The sequence below is a fragment of the Chaetodon trifascialis genome, chromosome 22 (assembly GCF_039877785.1).
Source record: "Chaetodon trifascialis isolate fChaTrf1 chromosome 22, fChaTrf1.hap1, whole genome shotgun sequence".
Taxonomy (NCBI): Eukaryota; Metazoa; Chordata; class Actinopteri; order Chaetodontiformes; family Chaetodontidae; genus Chaetodon; species Chaetodon trifascialis.
The window spans coordinates 18,180,979-18,202,137 of NC_092077.1; the positions used below are offsets into that span (position 1 = coordinate 18,180,979).

A 21,159-nucleotide genomic window follows, 5' to 3' on the forward strand; every position below is an offset into this window, starting at 1 on the left:
CTCATTAAAAATATTTGTTCGTTTAACATGTTTATAGAGAAAGTTGTGTCCGTTGGGATATCTATTATTATTATTATTATTGTTATTTCTATCTATCTATCTATCTATCTATCTATCTATCTATCTATCTATCTATCTATCTATCTATCTATCTATCTATCTATCTATCTATCTATCTATCTATCTATCTTTAGCTTTCAAAGAAGATATCAGTTCCTGCCTTAAAAATTCAGGATCTGCTGGGCCGTGTCCAACAGACAGTGAGAGAGAAGTTGTGAAAGGACAGCATTTAATTCTGATAAACAATATTAAGATTATAAAAATGGCCATTTCATATTATGTACAGGTGTACTGTTGGCTTAAAATATCATGGAAATTAGTCTTAAACAAGCACTTTTACTATTGTTGTTAATTATCATCCTGAAGAACAAGACCCCCCCTCTGAGAAGCCATGCTTCAAACCATTAACTAAATAAAAAAAATGTTAATGGTTTAAACACTTTATTGTTACATGCTTGAGACTTTGGAAGTCATGCAATAATTAACAAACTTAATATGATTTTTTATGACACCAACCTTCAGCCCCCTCCCAAAATTAATGATTCCTCAACTACACTGATTGATTAAACAAGGTCTTAGCAGATGAACAACATTTCAAGGCACTGTAATTAATGACCATGAAAAGTCTACTGCATTTTCTGATTTTAAGTTTGTTTGGTGACCTCTTACTTTCTAACAATCTTATACCAGCGTGTGTTTAACGCCTTATACCAACGTACACTTTCAACCAAGCTAATTTAAAAATACATGAACAAAAAAAGCATTTTTCCCCCCGTTATTTTCCACTGTTTTCCACATTAAATGTCTTAAAATTTGCGGTTGAAAACGGGTCGCCGGCGGAAACAACCTTCTAACAATGGCTTTACAACGCGGAAGCGGATTGGCCGGTATTCTTTTGGCTCCTCCGGGATTGGTCAATCCCAGGCACCCGCAGCACCTGCCGCGCGACCTGAAGAAAGTTTGGTAGCCGTTGAGAAGTTCAGCGGAGTGGGCTGGCCCATTGTTCAGTCCCGGAGAGGGGGGAGGAAGGAAAAGCGAGAGCGGAACATTCAGGAAGGAGCCTGGAAGCCGTCAGACAGGTGTCCACCTTTCTGAGGAGAGGAATGGAATGCTCCAGGAACTCTATCCTCCTCGAGACGCTCCAAGAAAACTTTATAACTTCGGCTGTATTTTCTGGAGAGATGGCGTCTCACAGATAGAAAAACGTTGACTGAACGTGGATGAATTTTATCTAGTTTGGCGCTAATTAAAAAAAAAAAAAAAAAAAATGGCGTCGGAGGTGAAACTTAACGGGACTGAACTTTTGGAAGTTGACATATGCGACCGCGGCGTGTGTTCCGAGGACGAGAGCGGCGTTTTTGTCCACTGTACCGCCTCCCCGCAGGAGGACTTCTCCGGCTTCCAGCAGTGGACGAGCCCCGCCGAGTCGCCTAATGACACATCATCACCGTCGGGACGGCAGGTCCTCAGCGAGCACGGAGCTCCGCCTGGCACCGTTACTGCCACCCAACGGGCCAACGCGGCCTCAGACAGTGACCCCGAGTCCCGGGGAGATGGACTCAGAGCTCCGAGGAGCTCCATCGTGGACTGTCTGCTGGTGGAGCTCTATGAGACGTACAGCGGAGGCAGCAGGAGGAGCGCTGACAGCTGGGACAGCTCCACGGAGGCGTCCGGATCTGATGCCTTCCTGGGCCGCAGCAACTCCGGGTCCAGCTTCCTGCAGGAGCTCCAGGAGAAGCACACCAGGAGGCATCAGATGAACTACCTGGCCCAGAAAGGTGAGGGCTGTGTGGGTGGAGTTTGGCTCCAGGGCCGTCGACAGGTGCTGGTTCTCCTTCAGGGAGTCGATTTTAGATGTGAAATCCTAGAAATATTTACTTTCTCATCCAGAAAATATAAAAAATGATTGAATAGGACAGACTGCAGATTACAAACATTACATGGCGTTGGTGCATCTTGCATATAAAATCCCCTTGAACAGCCGTGTACTGTGTTTTTGTGCTGTTAGTTCCTTATATTGATTGCTTTTGGTACAAAGGGTCCTTTGTACGTGTACCTGAAGTGATCTGTGGCGTCCATTGTGGTTTTAAAGGAAGTCCTCATCTTAGCTGTCACCTGTTGTAGAAACTGTTCTGTGTTACCTTATTTTTTCCATTTAAGTTGAACTCACTTGTGTTCGCTTCCTTCAGTGATTGCAGCAGCGCTGAGATTAGAAAGTGGCTGCCACTTATTGGCTGTGCTGCTGCTGCAGGTGAGGCACCACAGGTGGCACCTCGGCTGCTTGGATGACACCCACTGTCATCACTCACACGCTCAGCTGCATGAAACATATTCAGAAAATACATTTCAATGCTTCAGGCAGCGCACATGACTGAGATACCTCAAAACATTTACCACAGTGCATTTTCCTGTCTATGTGTGCTCTGCAGAAGAGATGCATCTTGGGTAAATAAGCCCCCCAGTGGGCAGAGGAGTCTATTAAACCCACTGTGACTAGATCATTGGTAGAAATGTAGGGATATAAAAAAGATACTCATAATCAGCATTAAAAGCAGGATGCTCAAGGATATTATTAATTATCAGACATCGGGACAAATGTTCATCTTACAAATGTAAACTTAGGGATGCACTGATCCAACGTTTTATCTCCCAATGCAGGCTTAAACTTACTGGCTCATACTGAATAAAATCTGTACAACAGCCGCCTCATTGAGACAAATAAGTCAATATCATGCAGCATCTGATCTGCTTTATAAGGTCAGTTTAGGGGCCGATGCATCCCTAGAAAATATAATTGATTAACTGTGAGTAACCTTGCGGCAGCCATGACTTCGGCTAATAAATTATCCATCCATTTAATTACAGTTTGTGTATATGCAGCTAGAAATTTAATAACATCAGACTCGAATTCGCCGTAATTAATCAGATTAATTCCAGCAGATGAGTCTGCTGGGGATAGTGTGCCTTTTTTCCGTCACATGTTTATCGAGATATGCGGCAGTGCAAGGGTTCACTGTAATCAGATATCAGGAGAGGCCAAACTGGCTGGAGAACCTGCACGTCCATGAGTTTCAGTGATTGACAGGTGGCCTCGCGGTATGCAGGCCTTACGCTCACACAGAGGCTGACAGGCGTGTTACTGCTCCTCAGCGTGTGCTGCCGTGTTGCCTCGGCGTCTTGAAAGGCATGTCACTGCGAGTGCCACGCCGCCATTGTTTCCTCTGTTCAAGCAGAGTCCTACAGTAAACACAGCCGAGCCCGTGAGCTCAGCGCTCGCCCTCCGACGTGTGAGGCTCAGTCAGGTTAAACAATGCAGAGGGCCGGCACTCAGGAAGAGGAAACCATGATGATAAAGCCTCAGAGAAACATGTGAATACTTCTGCTGTGTTTAGTCAGGCATTAGCGGCCCGTGGTTCAGCTCTCGTCTGCTGGACGGAGGAATATGATGATCATCAGTGTGATATCAAATAATGGAGCTTGTGTTTGACAGCAGCTTCACTTTGCTTTAATGTCCCTGAGGGAGATGCTGCCACCTGCTGGGTGCTCTCTGCAGGTGACCCTGACCTTTGGAAGAGCGTTAATATTTAAGATTAACTTCCAAGAAAGGTGGAAATATAGATAGAAAAATGATAATTATTGATCTTTATACAGAAAGGTAACTATGACTAGTTTTGATTAATTGACACATGCTGATCACAGTAATTGTTTGGTTACTTGTTTTTGTCAGTTTTGTTTAACAGGGATCTCAAGGTGTATAAGAGTGTAAAATGTAGAAAACTTAGAAAACTCATGTGCACTGGCATGATTACTGCTGGAATATTTACAGATTTACAACATTTTGGTTTCCAATCATTCTTATTCAGAGACACGGGACATGAAGAAAAGCAGCAAATCCTCACTTTTTCAAAGCTGTAATGAACAAATGTTTTATATCTTCACTTGATACAAGACCTGAAGAATTGACTAATTCTTAAAATGCCATTGATTATGTCCTTTGATTTCTGTGAGAGAGCAGAGCTGGGTCAAAGGATTGAGATATAATATTTGATTTCGATTTGTCCAGACTTCCTCAGGTGACATTTTTGTGTGATGGATTACATTTTTATTTAAGTTTGAGTCACTGGCTCTTTTGTTGAGCTGTCCCAGAAACAATCAGGTCAAAATATCGACATGATTTGTTTCTGTCCCGCAGATCTGTGCCACCCTCAGCTGAAAATCAGATTGTCTTCAGCCTAAAACGTTTTGTCTCCATTAATGGGACGAGGGCGTGTGTGTTTGTGTGGATCGCTGTTCTGGTTTTCATTTCTTCTTTGCCTGCAGCAGGAAAACAGACAGATGACCGCGATGCTCTGACCAGCGGAGAGCAGACGTCACATGTTGTTTCAAACTATATCAAGCAGCTTTATTTACATCATATTTTAGACAGACCTGAACAACAGGAGCACCAACAGGAAAACCTGGGAAGAATCACATAAATGTACATCAGTGTCAGTGTTTCTGTGTGTATGTTCAGCCCCGGAGGAGCTGCGTTCAATCATCCAGGAGGTGAAATATCGTGCGGGCCTGCAGTCGGCCAAGCTGATCCGCCAGCTGAGGAGACGGGACCGGCTTTGCCACAAACTGCAGAAGAACTACGACATCATCACGGCTTGCCTCCAGGCGGTCTCGCAGAAACGACGTAAGAATCCGAAGCTCTGCCTTCGCTTTGAAGTCCAGGCTGAAGCACAACCCCGATTCCAAAAGGCCCCTCCCCTCGCCGTCATGTCACACGTAGCGTGAAGATAGCTCTGAAATTTACATAATAGGCTGTGACATGGACTCGCCCTTCCACTCCGACCCAGCCTGTAGATTACCTTCAGTTCAGCCGACTGATGTGTTATTTGAGAGACGTTTGGAAACGTCGTACAAAGGTAGTTTTCCCAGAGAAGAGATGATGGATCGCTCCTCATTCTGTACGTGTGATTAAATATCCTGACTGCACGCAGGATTAGCAAAGTGTCACCCTCTGTTTTATTTGTGTTTTAGCGTTTTTGGAATCAGGGTTGTGTTTCTCTCAGACGAGCTGGTTCATCACGATGGTTCTGCAACATTATCATCAAGGCCTTTTTTTATCTTCGTCCGGAGTGTTTGCAGATATTGATTCAGAGTGTCATTAAGACTGGAAGCCGTTTCCTCTCAGGAAGCACTTACTGTACCTGTAAGACTGCCTCGCCGTGCCGTGCTTCACCCATTCACATCGCAAACATCTTTTCTTTCATTGCTCTTTGAAGAGCGTGATTGAGCAGAATCAGTGTTTCCTGAATTTTAGGGTTAGTGTAGTTTTCTGGCTTCTCTCTGGATTGATAGTTTGTAGGTAAAGTTACTCTTACTGAGTTTGTGAGGTAACAGTTCTTGTTTGAATCCCTTTTGATAAAATGCTGGAGATGACTGATGCTCCAAAGGAGAAGTTTTGATAGTAAATTGATGAACATTTTGAAAACCTCATGACTTTTAGTGTGTCGGTTGGCACACTGTGTAATCTAATATTCTCTGATTATAGTCATACATTCTATCTCTGACTATGCAGTGAGCCAAATATCAGACTTTCCTTGAAGCCACAGAGGGTTCGAGCTTCCAGGTCTTTGCTAACCTTCAGCTAAGTGACCAGTAACAGGCTGCTAAACTGTGGACACGTCTGGGGGTGTTTGATTTCTCGTCCTGCTCCTCCCTGACTCTGCCTGGTTGAAGCAGAGACGGTGAGTTTATTGCGTTTGGGGAGTTTTCTCTACGGCGGCAGCGCTAATCATTTAGCTGCTCTCCAATGGAAAAGCACCTCAGAGGGCGCTTTGTCATGTTAATGCACCACAGGGGCGTCATAGAGGAGGCAGTTTTTCAGACATGGTACACCCCACCCCCACCCCCACCCCCACCCCCACCCCCCACCCCATCTCCATCTCAGCACCACAGTCAGTCTGTGTACTTTCTTCCTGTACTGTGTTTTTAAATGCAGGTCGGTGCAGAAATAAAATCTGTTCTTCGTCTTGTTTATCCTTATTTCCGTCACCTGCTCCTCTCTGAACACTTCGTTTATTTTATCTTCAGTAGCTTCTCCTCCCGCCATGCTCTCCTGTCTGATGTTTCATGCAGCAGATGTTTTGCACATCAGTGGCTTAAAGACAAAAATCCACTTCTGCTTTCTCATTTCCTGCTCTCTCCTCCACCATTACCTCATCCTCCTCTCCTCCCCGCGTGTCCCTCCATCCTACCGCATCCCTCCGTCCTTGCACCTCCTCCTGGTGACGCCAACCCGGAGGAGGATGAGGAGGTGTGCAGCATCAGCGAGCGGCAGAAACCTTTATTTCACCCCCCAAAGCGATCGGTTGTTTTGGACGTTTTCTGTATTTTACGCGGATGTTTGAGTCGCGTGAACGAGGCTGAGCAGCTGAAGGATGAACTGAACGTTTGTCGTGTCTTTCGGCGTAAGTGTGAAACACAAGCTGTGACCGGAAGAGATTTGAAACGCGGTAATCAACGCAATCGATTAATTTTTAACGTCTCGGCGGAGAGCGTTTGGAGAGCAGCTGCGTCTCTGGCCGTCGGGATGAAATCTCCGTCGCCATTGAAGACTTGAAGGAGGATTATCAAAGCGGGACAAAGCGATGAGGTGATTGAACCGGTCTGATTCCCGATGAGGCAGGAGCGGCTCCCCGCCGCCGGCAGGAGGCCGAGGGGGGGCGCGAAGCAGCGGCGGGAGGGGTCGGGAGGGGTCGGTAACATCATCAGCAACGTCCTGAAGAAGCGGAACGGGATCTCCAGGAGCGCGCCCCGGCTGCTCTGCACCTTAGAGCCAGGTGAGCCGCCGGCTCGGACACTTATTTATAGGTGTACGGTTAAAGGCATGTGGCTTTAAACAAAGTGGTGTGATGAAGGGAGGTCTGGATTATTCTGGTGATGATGATGAATGATGAATTACAGTTTGCGCGTCCTGCGGCTGCAGCGTCTTGTTCGTGTGTTTACAGTATGTCTCGTTTTATGGTGCAACTTTATGTGCCTAAAAATGGCGATTCATTGTCATATTTAAGCAATTTAGACTTGGATTTATTATTTTAGATTAGCAGAATTATGGCTGCTGTATGTATCAGGCATATAATCAACGTCAGCCCCAACACTGATAACGTTTTGAAGTAATTAGCTGCTGTTGGCTGGTGAATTTCTTTTGCTATATTACACATATTTTCATGAATGCGTCTATTGGCTGTTATAAAGCAATGATCCAGTTTTCCCAAAAGACCCTCAGGGTGTCAGATGAGCTCATGTTTAACAGGGAGGGCTGAGCTTCTTACAAAATCAAATCATGAGAGCGTGCAGGTCCACTTTCATCCATCTAATAATGCATCAGTCCCTCCGTCTTCTCCTGAGCTGTGGATGGACACCCTGACAGTAGATGTCTCACAGAGCAGAGCAGCTGTGGTCGGGGGTGTTTGGTTTCTGTCGAATACCTGAAGTTTGCCTCAAGTTTTTTTATTCATTCATCCATTTTGTGGCTGGATGCTGATAAAACACTGAGAGCTCAGCAACCGTCCATCCGTTATTTGAAAACTGTCTAAATGTCAGCACTGAAACACCTCAAACCGCCCTAACAAAGCTTCATCTTGTCGATACCTGATGAAGACTTTCTCTCCTTCTTTTCCTCCCTTCTCCCTTTCTTTAATTCACCTCTTCCCATTTTCCTTCTATCCTTTCTTAATACTTCCTTCCCTCCTTCCTTCCCTCAAAGCGGCGGAAAACAGCTAAATACATGTACTCAAGTACTGCACTTAGTGCAATTATGAGGTACTTGTACTAAACTCGAGTATTTCCATTTTCTGCCTCTTCAACTCCACTACAGTCCAGAGTTAAATATTGTATTTTTAGTCCAATATTTACTTGATAACTTTACTTACTTTGCAAATTCAGATTGATTTAGATCAAATTATGAAGCCTGGTTGTAGATTAATATAAAACTTTATCGATCCAGGAGGGATTCACAAGCCACCCAGCAGTAAAAGTCATTAAATTAGCTCCACTTTTAAAAGCTGCCACATCAAAGTGATGAACACATGAATTATAATCCAATAAGATAATAAACATGATTGAGATGAGGCAATCTGCATAATGAGTACTTTTACTTTTGGTGCTTTAAGTGTGGTTTTGCTTAGTTCTGTGTTCTTCTTCCTCCCTTCCTTCCCTGTTTCCTCCCTCCTTCCCTTCCTTCCTCCCTCCTCTCTCCTCCAGCTTTGTTCATTTCGCTTCATTTAAACCCTGCAGACATTCACTTATCGCCTGTTATGATGGATTTGTAGCCTCTGGATCCCCTTGATGTCTCCAGCCTCAGCTAAACGCGGGTTTTGTGTGAGTCGTGTTGCTGTAATCTGTGACAGGGAAGTAGGAGGGTTTTCCGTGTTAATCCTCTCCCAAAGCTCTGAGAGGAAGCCGCGCAGTAAAGCGGCGTTCATCCGGTATGGCGCAGGATAACACGGCAGAGGCGGACCGTGCAGGTTAACACGGATTTTGTCTTATTTCGGGACTTTTATTGTCGTGAAAATGAGATCAAGTGTAGTTGAGGAGCGGTCGGCCGCCGCTCCAGAGACCGAGCGGAGCTCCGGACTGCTGCGGGCAGAAACGGCCGCAGTGGGCGCTTTTGGCCCGCAGCCATCCCCACCGTGTCAGGACCTTCCCTCTTAACCTCAGATCAAACTTTCATTTCCGGTTCTCCTCGGGGGGTTTAGCCCACAGAGCTAAATGTTCCCTAAAGATGTTTGTGTGCGCGTGCAAAGAGATTTTACGCGATTTTCCAGCGAAGCGGAGATTGACAGGCGGATTCAGCACCACGTGGAAGTGGACAGCGACACTTCCGCGTCACAGCTGCGGACTCCCTGCGCAAATCTGTGATTTTAACGTCGAATCTGCGGAACTTAAACCACTCCCTTTCATTATAATATGGAGTGAAAAGGTCAAATATATGTCTCGTGGGAGCTTTGTGTGCAGGTGGAAAACACTTCCGGTGTTCGCGTCTCTGTTTTTGACTTTAACTCTTACCTGATGTCAGTTTGCCTTTTGCGTTCAGCATCTGTAGACATCGTTTTGAGAAGTAAGCAGTTATTTGTTGGGAGGAAGTTAAGTTAAATAAGAAGTGAGTGTTTTTCTGAAGGACTTTTCTTCGCCTTATGATGAGCTTCATGTGCTTGAATGTGTAACATTTGATGCTGAAGCCGTTTTCAGTAGAAAAGAAGCCTCTTGGACTCTGGATGTCCTCAGTTTAAGATGCTTTTAAACTCCTTCACGGTGATAAAAAACGATGAGGCGCTTCCACATATTCACAATACTTTTTCCACATTGAGTCACGTCACCACAAAACATTCTGCATCAGCGAAGCCACACGTCAGATCACTAAAGCGTGATGTGTCTGTGTTTGCAGGAGTCGACACGAGGCTGAAGTTTACCATCGAACCGTCGCTCGGAAAGAACGGATTCCAGCAGGTATTTAAAGATCCAGCAGCCCCAACGTGTCTGACACTGGTTTCCTATGTTGTGTGTGTATGCTAGTGTGTTTTAATGTGGGAGAGAACGTGCTAATGCTAACTTGTTACACAGTAAAATATACAATACAGTTGTGTTAACACAGTAAGTATCACTATTGTTTTGCTCAGGCAGCCATGGCCTCAGTGGGGGTGTGCTGATTAATTAAAAGAGTAAATAACAGTTTGTGTTTTCATCTCTGCAGTGGTACGACGCCCTGAAGGCAGTGGCTCGGCTCCCGACTGGGATCCCAAAGGAATGGAGGAAGAGGGTATGTAACTTAAAATAAGTAGAACATATGGCGTTGTTTGGATAATTTTCTCTTTTTTCCAGCGTTGGAAATGTAGTGATTTGTTGCACTAATGCTGTAATGGTCATTTAGTGGCCTTTATCTGCATAAAGTCTGAGCCGCAGCCTCCAGGTGTTCCTCCTGTTCGGACCACAGATATCTTCACATAAAGAGACATTTTGATAATAAGACCTGCTCTGCTTCGTTTGTGTGTTTTGAGCCCAGAAGGTATTTCCTAAAAGAACGTTCTGACCCAGTTATTACGAGAAAAGTCGGTTTTCTTCATTAGCGTCAACCTGCGAGCAGAGTTTGACAGCTCTGAGAGAGACAGCACAGCGAGAGGAACAGAGGCTCTTTGTCTGCAATGCTCCATTTATCCCACATCATCACTTCATCTCTGAGGGAGAGAGAGCAGGAAACACACGTGATTACTTTCATCTTGTCAGACGACATGAACAATGAAATCGTGTCTCACAAGTGCTGGAGGAAAAGGAAACCTGAGAAGGTGAAGCAGGTTTTAAACGTGTTCGTATGACTCAGTGAGGCTGTCGTCTGTGTGCAGGTTTGGCTAACGCTAGCAGACCAGTACCTCCACAGCATCTCTATCGACTGGGAGAAGACGCTTCGTTTTGCCTTTAACGAGCGCAGCAACCCAGATGACGACTCCCTCGGCATCCAAATCGTCAAGGTAATCACGTCCTGTGTTGAGTCACAGAGCAGCAAAGAGGCCGCAGAATCCTTCTGCTCTCACACACTCACGATCAATCTGATCAAAGTTAAAATAACATAGTTTCACACACGTTGCTGATTGACAAATGATCTCCAGGAAGTGATGACGACTCACATCCAGGATGGACAAACACACACACGCACACACAGAAAACAGTCTTATCAGCTTGAATAGCCGTCATTGATCATACTGAGGGTAAATAAGCACATCCTGCTGATAAAATGCAACGAGTCCGTTGAACGTTGATGAGACTGTGAGGAGCAGAGTCTGTGGAGGATGTTTGCTTATCACTGTGTGTCAGAGCCGGATGACTGCATCATGGGAACATGACGGTGACTCAGATTCAACATGGCCGTCTCCGTCAGCGGGGCAAAGTCCAGTCATCCGCTTCAGTGTTTGTCTTCTTATCACAGTGTGTCGGTCTTAATGCATGAAGTCGTTTATTCAGCTAATGCACTGACATTAATCCATACTGTGATGTCCAGGACCTGCACAGGACGGGCTGCAGTTCTTACTGTGGCCAGGAGGGGGAGCAGGACAGGGTGGTGCTGAAGAGGGTGCTGCTTGCATACGCCCGCTGGAATAAAACTGTGGGCTACTGCCAGGGATTCAATGTCCTGGCTGCACTCATACTGGAAGTTACTGAAGGCAACGAGAGCGATGCACTGAAGGTACTCACAGAAGCCACATTAGCATGCACAGACTGCTGTGTTGTTTGTGCCGTTTGAATATTGATTACGCTTCACTGGCTGTTTCTGCTCGTCTGCATTCAGGTGATGATCTATCTGATAGACAAAGTGCTGCCTGAGAGTTATTTTGCCAACAACCTGCGAGCGCTGTCAGGTAAACACGACGACACGAGTGAGGAATTCAGACACGTCACGTTGGCTCTGATCAGCATTTGCTGCTATTTTCTGACATTTTGAAGTTCAGAACAGTGTCAGATTAACCTTTAATTACAAGGAATGTTTTAGTTCATCTCCAAATGTTAGCAAAACAGACCATCAAGCTTTTAATTGCACTGAAACCGCTGACTGATGCTATGTGGTGACTGCCATGCTGAACTTCTACCCAGCGCAGTGTTTTAAAGCGCAGTGTCTCCCTCTGGCAGTGGACATGGCGGTGTTCAGAGACCTGCTGCGTCTGAAGCTGCCCAGACTGTCCCAGCATCTCCACCACCTGCAGAAAGCTGCCAACAGAGAAGCTGGAGGTACTGTTAGATCATTAGGTTGTGCATGCCTCTATACGCCGCCAACATGTGTGTAACAGCTCACCTGACTTCAGCACCTGTCTGTTTTCCCTCAGGCAGCTACGAGCCTCCGCTGACCAACGTGTTCACTATGCAGTGGTTCCTCACCATGTTTGCCACCTGCCTGCCGGCGCCCACCGTGCTGAAGATCTGGGACTCGGTTTTCTTCGAGGGTTCAGAGGTGCTGTTCCGGGCTGCCCTCGCCATCTGGGAGAGGCTGGGCGAGTGAGTGGACCTTACAGAAAGAAATGTTTCCTATTCAGTCCTCTTTTAGTCAGAGTTTAAAAGCCCCTGAAACTGAATCTGGACCTTGAGAAATCCAGAGCTGCATCTGCTACTAAAGCTAAAACAGCCCTGGAAACGCCTTCTCGACATCCTGCTCTCTACTTTCCTTCCTGTCTCATAAACACCACTCCTCCTCTTCCTCCTCCTCCTCCTCCTCCTCCTCCTCCTCCTCTCTCCGTGCAGGAGGATCGAGTACTGTCAGACAGCCGATGAGTTTTACAGCACGATGGGCTGCCTCACTCAGGAGATGCTGGAGCACAACCTCATCGATCCTGCTGAGCTCATGCAGGTACGGCATAAACAAAAGCCTTCACACCTGATATTTTATGTGCTGCTGATCTGATTTTTCTCTCCGTCTGTCAGGAGGTTTACTCCATAGCAGTGTTTCCCTTCCCTCAACTGGCTGAGCTGAGAGAGAAATACACCTACAACATCACTCCGTTCCCTACCTCAGTCAAATCCAATGGAAGGTTTGTACTCCTTTTGATGCTTTGGTGAGAAGATCCAGGTCGTCATTGCAGCCTTGCATAAGTCACTGAGCACATTCATCCTCTTCAGACCATTTGGAGGCAGAAAATTGAAAACTCAAGGCAAAACAGGACTTTGATGACATTCAGGGAGCAAAATCTGCCCCCGAAATGCTTTTTTATAGTGCTAGTGGTGATGATGATGATGATGTTTTTATCTTGTTCCAGTGGTGGTCTGGGCAGCTGGGAGAGCGATGACGATGCCGACATGGATGATGAAGACTCTGTGGTGACGGCGCTCGGTTGCCTGGGCCCTCTGGGTGGCCTGCTGGCCCCCGAGCTGCAGAGATACCAGAAACATCTGAAAGGTCAGTGCAGCCGCGTGAATTACTGCACAGGATTTTTAACGGCAGCCAGCGGAGAGAGCACAGCAGCGGCCAAATACTGCTGCCCCAAATCCTCGTGTTCTGCCCCCGATTTGACTCCAATTACAAACCGCCTCTGATCTGTTTCCTCCAGACAAATCCCCACTTCCTCCTCCTTCAACGGCTCGACCAGAGATGAAAAAAAAGGCCTGAGAGATTTAGTTAAAAACATTGGTTAAGATCTGAGGCCGTAGTCTCAGACTTCAGAGAAACAAGTGCTTCATTTAACCTCACAGTTGATCTCAGTGCAGCTGATGTGACCTGCTTCAAAGGGGAACGTGGCTCACACTTAGGAGAAACTTTAGCAAAGGAACGTCAATAAATCATCCTGAGACAACAGGATAATTACGGTAAACAAGCTGCTGCAGAGCATTTTGTGCTGCTTGGTTGGATTTGGTCTTTCAGACACAAAAGGAGGAAGAGCTGCTGAAGCTACAACGCTCTGACCTTTTTCACTACCGAGGAAACAAACTGAAGTCAAACATGTGTCGACAAAATCAACTTTTCCCTCGTCTTCAAAGGCTGCTTCAGATCCTAAAACCAGGACCAGTTTGCTGGGATGGTTTCACCCAGAACCAAAGTCTTTGAAAACTGTAACGTAAGACTGAATGTGGTCTGCACGAAGCATTTGTGTCGTCGTCCTCCTCAGATAGCATCGAGAGGCTTTTTTATGTGGCGCTTAGCTTCGTGTCTTCAGCGGTCAGCTGATGTTGATTAAAAGGGATAAAAGCAAAACTGGGTGAGCACATAAGTAAGAAAAGGAGCTTAAAAAGACCTAAAAGGCACATTGAGTTTTGTCTGATTTGTGTATTTTGCTGGAATGTTTACGGACCAAAGCCCTCGACTCTTCTGTCAATCACGGTCATGAAAAGTAGAAAAAGAGTCGACCGCTGTTTGTTCTCTCGACCTCCAGAGCAGCGAGCGGAGCAGGGGAGCATCGCAGAGCTGAGCCCGGGAGCGGTGGGAGCTGGAGGGGCTGGAGGAGGTGCAGGAGGAGGAGGAGGGGGCGCCAGGGCGGAGCATCAAGCAGCAATCAACAGCATGATGATGGAGAGAATGAGCACCGACATCTACGCCCTGAAGAAGCAATACACACGCATCAAAAGGCGGCAGCAGCAACAGGCTATGCAACTGTACATCCGCACAGGTGAGGGCGAAGAGCTGGAGAGGCATAAGCATTACTTTATTGTTTTTATCTTACCTGTCTCTGCATTGTGTCTGCATTGTTTTCACATTAACGTCAGCGGGAAATCGCTTCAGTGTCGAAATCTGCAGAATGATGTTCACCTCCATCAAAATGAGGCGTCATTACATTCACTGCATTTCTGTTCTACACATTTAATGCACATGCACATTGAAATGAGTATTTTAAAAACCCAGCTTCTTTGTAGGTGGCAGCTGCAGAGATTCACTTTCCATAAACATGAACAACCTTTGATCACACTTTATGTTAAAGTACACATAGTCACCATGAATTAGCTGCTTAGTAGAATGCATGTTAGTAGCATATTGGCCCTTTTTTAGTCTTTATAAAGCATTTATTAATGCCTGATTCTGGGGTTAGGTTATTAAGATTGTAATTCATTTACACCACTTCCTACCAATAAGCAGTAATTATTGAGGGAAAACTCTTAGTTAATGGGTTAGAAGTTAAGAAGCAGAATAAGGCTTGCTGCTTTATAATGGTTATATCAGAACAGAGATATTGTCCTTCCTGAAGCTGTTTTTTAACCTCAGTAATATGATTTTAAAACATGTATCGACCATTCAGTACAGGCAGAGTGTGAAGCACTGAGAGTCTGAAGGTTACAGACTTCCTTCACACGTCCATCCTGTTCGCTGACAGCGTAAACCAGAAGAGGCTCGTCCGTCTTTAAATGAAACTGTGAACATGCACTCGCAAACACTTTGACGATGATGTGTGACTCGTAGGACCTGGACCTGAAGTGGCCACGAGTCCAGGGGTTCCTCAGGAGCATCCCAGCAATCGCAGCGACAGTACCGAGCAGCACGCCGACGGTACTGGTGTTGAACTGAACGCTCGTCTGAAACTGGGGGTTCTGAGGCTGATTTGAGGGTCTTTAATGATTCGCTCATTTTTGAATTAAATAACTGAATGATTCGAGGAGGACAGGGGAGTTCTCAGCTCATGAAATCTGTTCCTAATCATATAATCTAACATGGGCTCCCAAAGCAGATTTCCAATGACATTTTTTCATTTTTCAACCACACACAGTTAATGGCAAACATTTTACAGCTTAAAATTCACTGTTGAGGTGTAACAGGTGTATTTTATGTGCTAGAGACAAACAAACTGGCTTATTTCAACCTTTTCATTGGACATTGGAAATCTGGCGAGGGAGCTGCCGCCTCCAACATCAAATCCTCTCTGCGCCGTATGACTGTAAACACTCTGAATACATACGCTCTCAAAATGCTGGAGGGTGCAAACGTGCTTGTTTCATTTCGTTAAACTGCACTTGTGGCTGCAGTGTTGAGTAACAGAACAGTTTTAAGTGTTTTCGATTCTCTGGCTCGCTCTGACAGCCGTCGAATGAGCCGAGCGCTGCAGCCTCTGACCGGCATTTTCAGAGCGTTTTGAAACACTCTGCTTCAGTATTTTAAACAGGTTTGGCGTCGGAAACACTGACAGCTTGTCAGGTTTTATGGCAGGTGTTAAATGCACAAGTAAAGTCAACAAACCAGCTGTATTTATATCTGGAGACCTGTCACTCAGATGACAGCTGGAAATCAACGTTTTCATAACTTCACCATCAGTTAAAATGCCAGGAAATTACAATAGAAGTAGTTTTTTTTATCACGTTCCAATCATAATAATGAGAAAACACTGTGTGCTTTTAATGCACCAGTAATTCTGGAAACATACAGTTCAGTTGAACAGAACTCTGAGTATGTCTTCAGCAGTGACAGATGTCTCCAGTTCGACTTGATTTGATGATTCATGTTTTTTTGGGTGAATGCTGGAGGTTTTCTTCTGATTTCACTAACCTCTGTTTCTAATTCCTTCTGTTTGTCGCTCCTCCCGTCTAACATATGATGTGTGAAGCTTGTGTAACGGCATTACAGCGAGGTCTGATGTTTCTCCCTTTCAGATTCAAACATCTGTGCACACGCTCAAACACACTAATCGTTGCTCACATAAACACACTGCAGCTCAGTAATCAGCTTTTATAAAGACGTGTTTACATTAATGTGGTTTGATGACATTTGGAAAAGGCTAAAATACTGTACATCACTGCACGTGTTACATAACAGGAGAGAAATGATCATGTACTTGACCAGTTGTCTGAAACACTGCGTGTCAGCCTGATGATAAAAACCAAAACGCGTCGGATGCCCTCTGCTGTCGGATGGAGGTTTGAAGCTTTTCACAGCAGCTGCTCAAACAGCTGACTGTACTCACTCAGACAGAAATGGATCATTTCTGAAATGGATCATTTCTGTGGCGACTGCAGTGCTGATACAGTTAATTGATCTGTCAGTCAAAAGAAAAGCAATCTGAGTTTTTGAGTCGTTTTTCATTATTTGATGATTACATCTTCTGAAATGCGATTTGTTCTTTTCAGTTTCACATCGTTACAAATTAGTTTTTTAATGAGCAAATTACATTATTGTGCTGACTCAGGAAAGACGTGAATATTTTTGACATTCATGGATTAATTCATAAAAAGAAATTAAAGGTAATTGATAAAGATAAATAGTTCATAGCTGCAGCCCTTGTTGAGTTTTCATGATGAATCATCCTGTAAAGAGATAAATCTGATTTAGATGATGCACAGCTGCAGTACTGCTGTGCAGCTGTTGGCACCTGATTACTACAGTAACAGTAAAGTGTTAGAAGTTTTAAGAAATGTGGTGTTTACCTCTGACTCTCCCTCCAGACAAGTGCCCCACCACCCGTGTCCTGGCCTCCCAGCTCAACTCTTCCAGCACAGTAATCAACCACCTCCTTCTGGGCCGGAAGCCACGCGGAGGAGGCTCCAGACTCACATCCACGAGCACATCCACGCTACCAGGGTCCCGACCCGCCTCTCTGTCCCAGAGTCTGGGCTCCCCGGCCAGGCAGCGCTGTGGCTCGCTGCCCTCCAACAGTACTGGCTCTCCGGGGAGCTCTGGAGGAGGCGCGGGGTCGCCCTGGCGTGCTCACGTCCGGGTACATCGAAGGAACATCGCCAGGGCTCGAGCACAGCTGGGCTTTGGAGATTCAGAGGAAAGGGAAGATGAGGAGGAGGAGGAGGAGGAAGAATCAGTGAGATTGGAGGTTGAAGAGGAGAGGAAGATTGAGAAAAATGATGACGAGGAGCAGAAAGAAGGCAGTGACTCCTCTGTGTCTCCATCTCCTGACCCCTCTGCTACAGAGTCAGTGTGTGCAGAACCTCCACAGGACGCTGATGGGACAAAAGCAGCAGAAGTTGCAGAGGTGGTGGTGCAGCTGGACTCCCTGGATCTAGATCTGACCTCCACCAGCAGCGCAAACCCCGACACAGAATGCACTCCACCAGAATCTAAACCTGTACCAGTCCCTCTCCTCCCTCCTCCGCCATCCTCAACCAGACACAAAGAGTCTGACTCCTCAGGTTCAGAAAGAAACACCGTGTCTGACAGACACTTTCCCGCCATCGCTTTACCTCCACCTCACCACCCCGTCAACCCTTCTTCCTCACCTTCCACCTCAAGTCCGTCCCCCTCTACACCTCCCTCCACTCCGACACCAAGCTCCTCATCCTGCCTCCCGTCGTCCCCTTCAGCTGACGGCCTCTCCTCCCTCCCTCTTCCCCCATCCTCCACCTTTTACAAAGCTTCCTCCCCCTCCACTCCCTCACTTTCCTCCATCTCCTCATCATCTAGATCTCACATGTCCTCCTCCCCGTCAACCCCGGCGTTCCCATCCACCAGCGCCATCACTCCTAAACAGCAGGTCTTTTCTCCATTCCCGAGCGTGAAGCAGCCCAGGAAATCAGCGGCAGCCAGAAACCTCGGCCTCTACGGTCCAACGTCCAGAACGCCCACAGTTCACTTCCCTCAGCTCAGCCGCAACCTCAACCGCAGTAGTGGTGCCGGCACCACCGGGAGGCGATGAGAGCCTCTGCACTGCTGAACTGACACTAGAAACACACAGTCGTTACATGAAGAATCATTCTATAGTTACACCATGTTGCCTCCTGCATATCAAGAAAACAACCCATCATATCTGGAGTAGATTGAAAATTCTGGAAGTGAAGATTGTGGCTCATGTGATAAAGGCGTCATCCTGAAATTCACAAGCCACAGAAAAACATTTAAGAGCGAGCTGATTATGAAGTGTGAAGGAAATTTCTTGATGTTTTTGTTCAGTGTTTGATCCACATTTGTACTGCACAGCTAAGGTAAAGCTAGCACAGGACTGTGGAACTATCACAGTGTCGAGCCCTTTACAGCGGCCTATGCAGCGATCCACGATTTAAACAAAACAAAAGAAAAGTGTTTTTAGGACTCTCTAAAAAGTTGCATTGTGTTTGTCCTGGACATCTCTTCAATAACAGTTGTGGACCTTGAAAAAAGGAATCTCCCTGGACTGAAACATGAGGAGACCTGGACAGATGCTTCCTTCTGGACTCACATGGGCCATATGTGGCCACATGATGAACCACATTTTTCCTACAAGATTACACAGCCATCCCGTTGTTTCTATGCCAATTCTGAAAAAATAACCCAAGAAGAGAATTACTGTAAATGAAGGATCATAAAAACTTAGTTTGTGTGCCCCCCTAAAAAACTTCCCAATGTTAAAACATTTGATGTCCTGAAGCACTTAACATATTTTTTGTTTTGTCTGATGGTGAAATCATTCTGTATGTACACTCCCTGTCTGTAACTCGACTGTTGAACACAAGGAATGTAATATCGAAGTCAATAATGGAGTAAGTGTGAATGGGAATGCTAGTTTTGTTTTGACCATTGGGGTGTGAGTACTGTGGAATTTACTATATTAAATCACACTGGACCTCAACGTCGAGTTCCAGTATATTCAGTATCATCCATCCACACCACAGCTTTCTTACTTGGAAACTTGCCACAAAGCTGAAGCTTCTCACTGGACTTTAAATGTAGTCCAGTCAGGTAAATACAAGGAAAAGTCTCAGTGGTCAGTCATGTCATGTCCTGGAGAAACAACAACCTCTCAGTGGAAAAAAAAGAAAGAAAGAAACTGCAGCAGAAGCACAACATACTGCTTCATTGTTTTTACATTTGAGAATTTTGCATTGATAATCCACTTTAGCCATCGGTTTTTCGAAATGACAAATACAAGCCAAACATTTATTACTGTTTTTAACATTTCTAGATTGCACAGACACTACTAAGATGGGGTGACAATTAATTAATTATGTATTAACCAATGATGGTAGCTGGAAGTGACTGTTGCATGACCTACTACTATAAATGTAAAAAAAAAAAAAAAAACCCCAACAACAATGTTTTTATTAATTTGTCATATTGTTTTTTGTTAGTGAGTTAATATTATATAATATAATATAATATAATAATTTTGTCTATCATTGTTATAAAATTCATCATTCATTCATAATAAATAAAACATTTTTCGTGCAGCGGGAAGGGAGACAACTGCACCGAGGCTATGTCACTTCCGGTTGCCATATTTGTTTAGATTAATAAAACCGTTGAATTAAACGACTTGGAATAACGAGTGTAAAAACTGTTTAACGGATGGAATATTTTTTTCCCTCCAGCCGACCGAATGAGTCTTTAAGGAAGCTGAAAATGTCTTCCAAACGGCGGTGAGTGCTGTCGGTCGACCTCCCGGGGATTTCAAACTTAGACTTGTATTAATTCTCTTTGAGAAGCTAACGGGTAGCATTACGTGTTTGCAAACGTGTCAGATGTAAAAACGCTCAGTAGCGTTACGTAAGAGTCACTAACTGGGGCTGAACCGTGCTGTTATTTTCTCAATATGTACTGTAAAAAGACCTTTATTATGACATCAGGTGATATATTGTCTGTAAGACACCACAGAGCAGATTGCCTTGATTCGGATTAAGTTAGCTAATTTAGCTAGCTAGCCCAAAGCGGGCCTACAAAATTGACTTCAGAGCTCATGTTGTCATTTTTAGACCAATGCAGTTGGCAGAATGTGGATGGAAATAAGGTGTGCTACATATTTACACCGATAATCCTTGTTTTACTCAACGCAGTTTTCACAATATGGGGATTTCTGCTGCTATTGTTTTCTATAATGCTAATGTATGTGAAAGTGTTAGCATGGAGGACCAGATCCAGTCATCCTGTAGGGACACATGGATGGTTTTGTCTTCTAATCTGTAACTCTGCACCTGTCAGCCACCACAAGTGTATTATCCCCATTTACATGCCATCAAGTACTGTATCTGCAGCTGTGTACATTATTTCGTCTCTTTTGCGACCTCATAAAAATGTTTGTTGCCACCGTTTTGTCATCAGTAGCCAGATGTGATCTTAAGGATGTTGTTCTGCGCTTCATTCTCATGTTGTGTTAGAAAAATGGAGGTTTGCTGAAAAAGCTTTAGCAGCTTTGTTTTGGTTTCCACTGTCATAGTTCAGTACTGTACAGTACCAACAACTGCTGGTTGTTTCAGCTATGTGGGAAAACTTTATTTTTGCTGTTTCATCACAACACGTCATCTTATTCCTTAATCCTGTTACCCACTAATCCACAGGAATGCTGTAATTCAATGACTCCAACATGGTTGTCTGCTGAATTTAGTTTCTGAAAAGCAGTTGTGTCTTGTGTGTGTGTGTGTGTAGGTCTTTGACTGACTGTACATTGTGTGAGTGAATACACGTTGAAGGGAAACAATACCACATACTTCACACCAAAGTATCCTTGATTACTGGGAAGAGGTTCGATGTCAGCTGAGGGCACTGCTGCACTCCAATAAAGAAACACTTGGAAGGAAGAGAAGTGGCTGATTTGCCTGCTTTTCTGTTTAAATGCCATGTGTAGCTATGAAATATGTGTAGTATTACAGGTTATGAGGTGTTATTGGAACTGACAGACTCTACAAGCCTTGTTTTGTCTCAGATAAGTGGATAATTGGTGGCGGCATTGGGTCTGTCCAGAT

The 21,159-nt window shown here is 45.1% G+C and overlaps 1 protein-coding gene across 4 annotated transcripts; it reads left to right on the forward strand.

Annotated features, from left to right (window-relative positions):
* Nucleotides 1-1,327: 1,327 nt before the first annotated feature.
* Nucleotides 1,328-20,990, forward strand: tbc1d30 (TBC1 domain family, member 30). Of its 4 annotated transcripts, XM_070991900.1 has the most exons (15): nt 1,328-1,838; nt 4,574-4,738; nt 9,497-9,558; nt 9,803-9,868; nt 10,449-10,574; nt 11,102-11,287; nt 11,390-11,459; nt 11,728-11,826; nt 11,922-12,090; nt 12,334-12,439; nt 12,514-12,620; nt 12,846-12,985; nt 13,956-14,189; nt 14,975-15,061; nt 16,945-20,990. In XM_070991900.1, the coding sequence occupies exons 1-15, from the start codon at nt 1,328-1,330 to the stop codon at nt 18,141-18,143; spliced, it is 3,327 nt and encodes a 1,108-aa protein (XP_070848001.1). In that variant the 3' UTR covers nt 18,144-20,990. The 4 variants fall into 4 exon arrangements, with proteins under 4 accessions (XP_070848001.1, XP_070848002.1, XP_070848003.1 ...); XM_070991901.1 differs by lacking the exon at nt 14,975-15,061; XM_070991902.1 differs by lacking the exons at nt 1,328-1,838; nt 4,574-4,738; nt 14,975-15,061 and adding an exon at nt 6,366-6,890.
* Nucleotides 20,991-21,159: the final 169 nt, after the last annotated feature.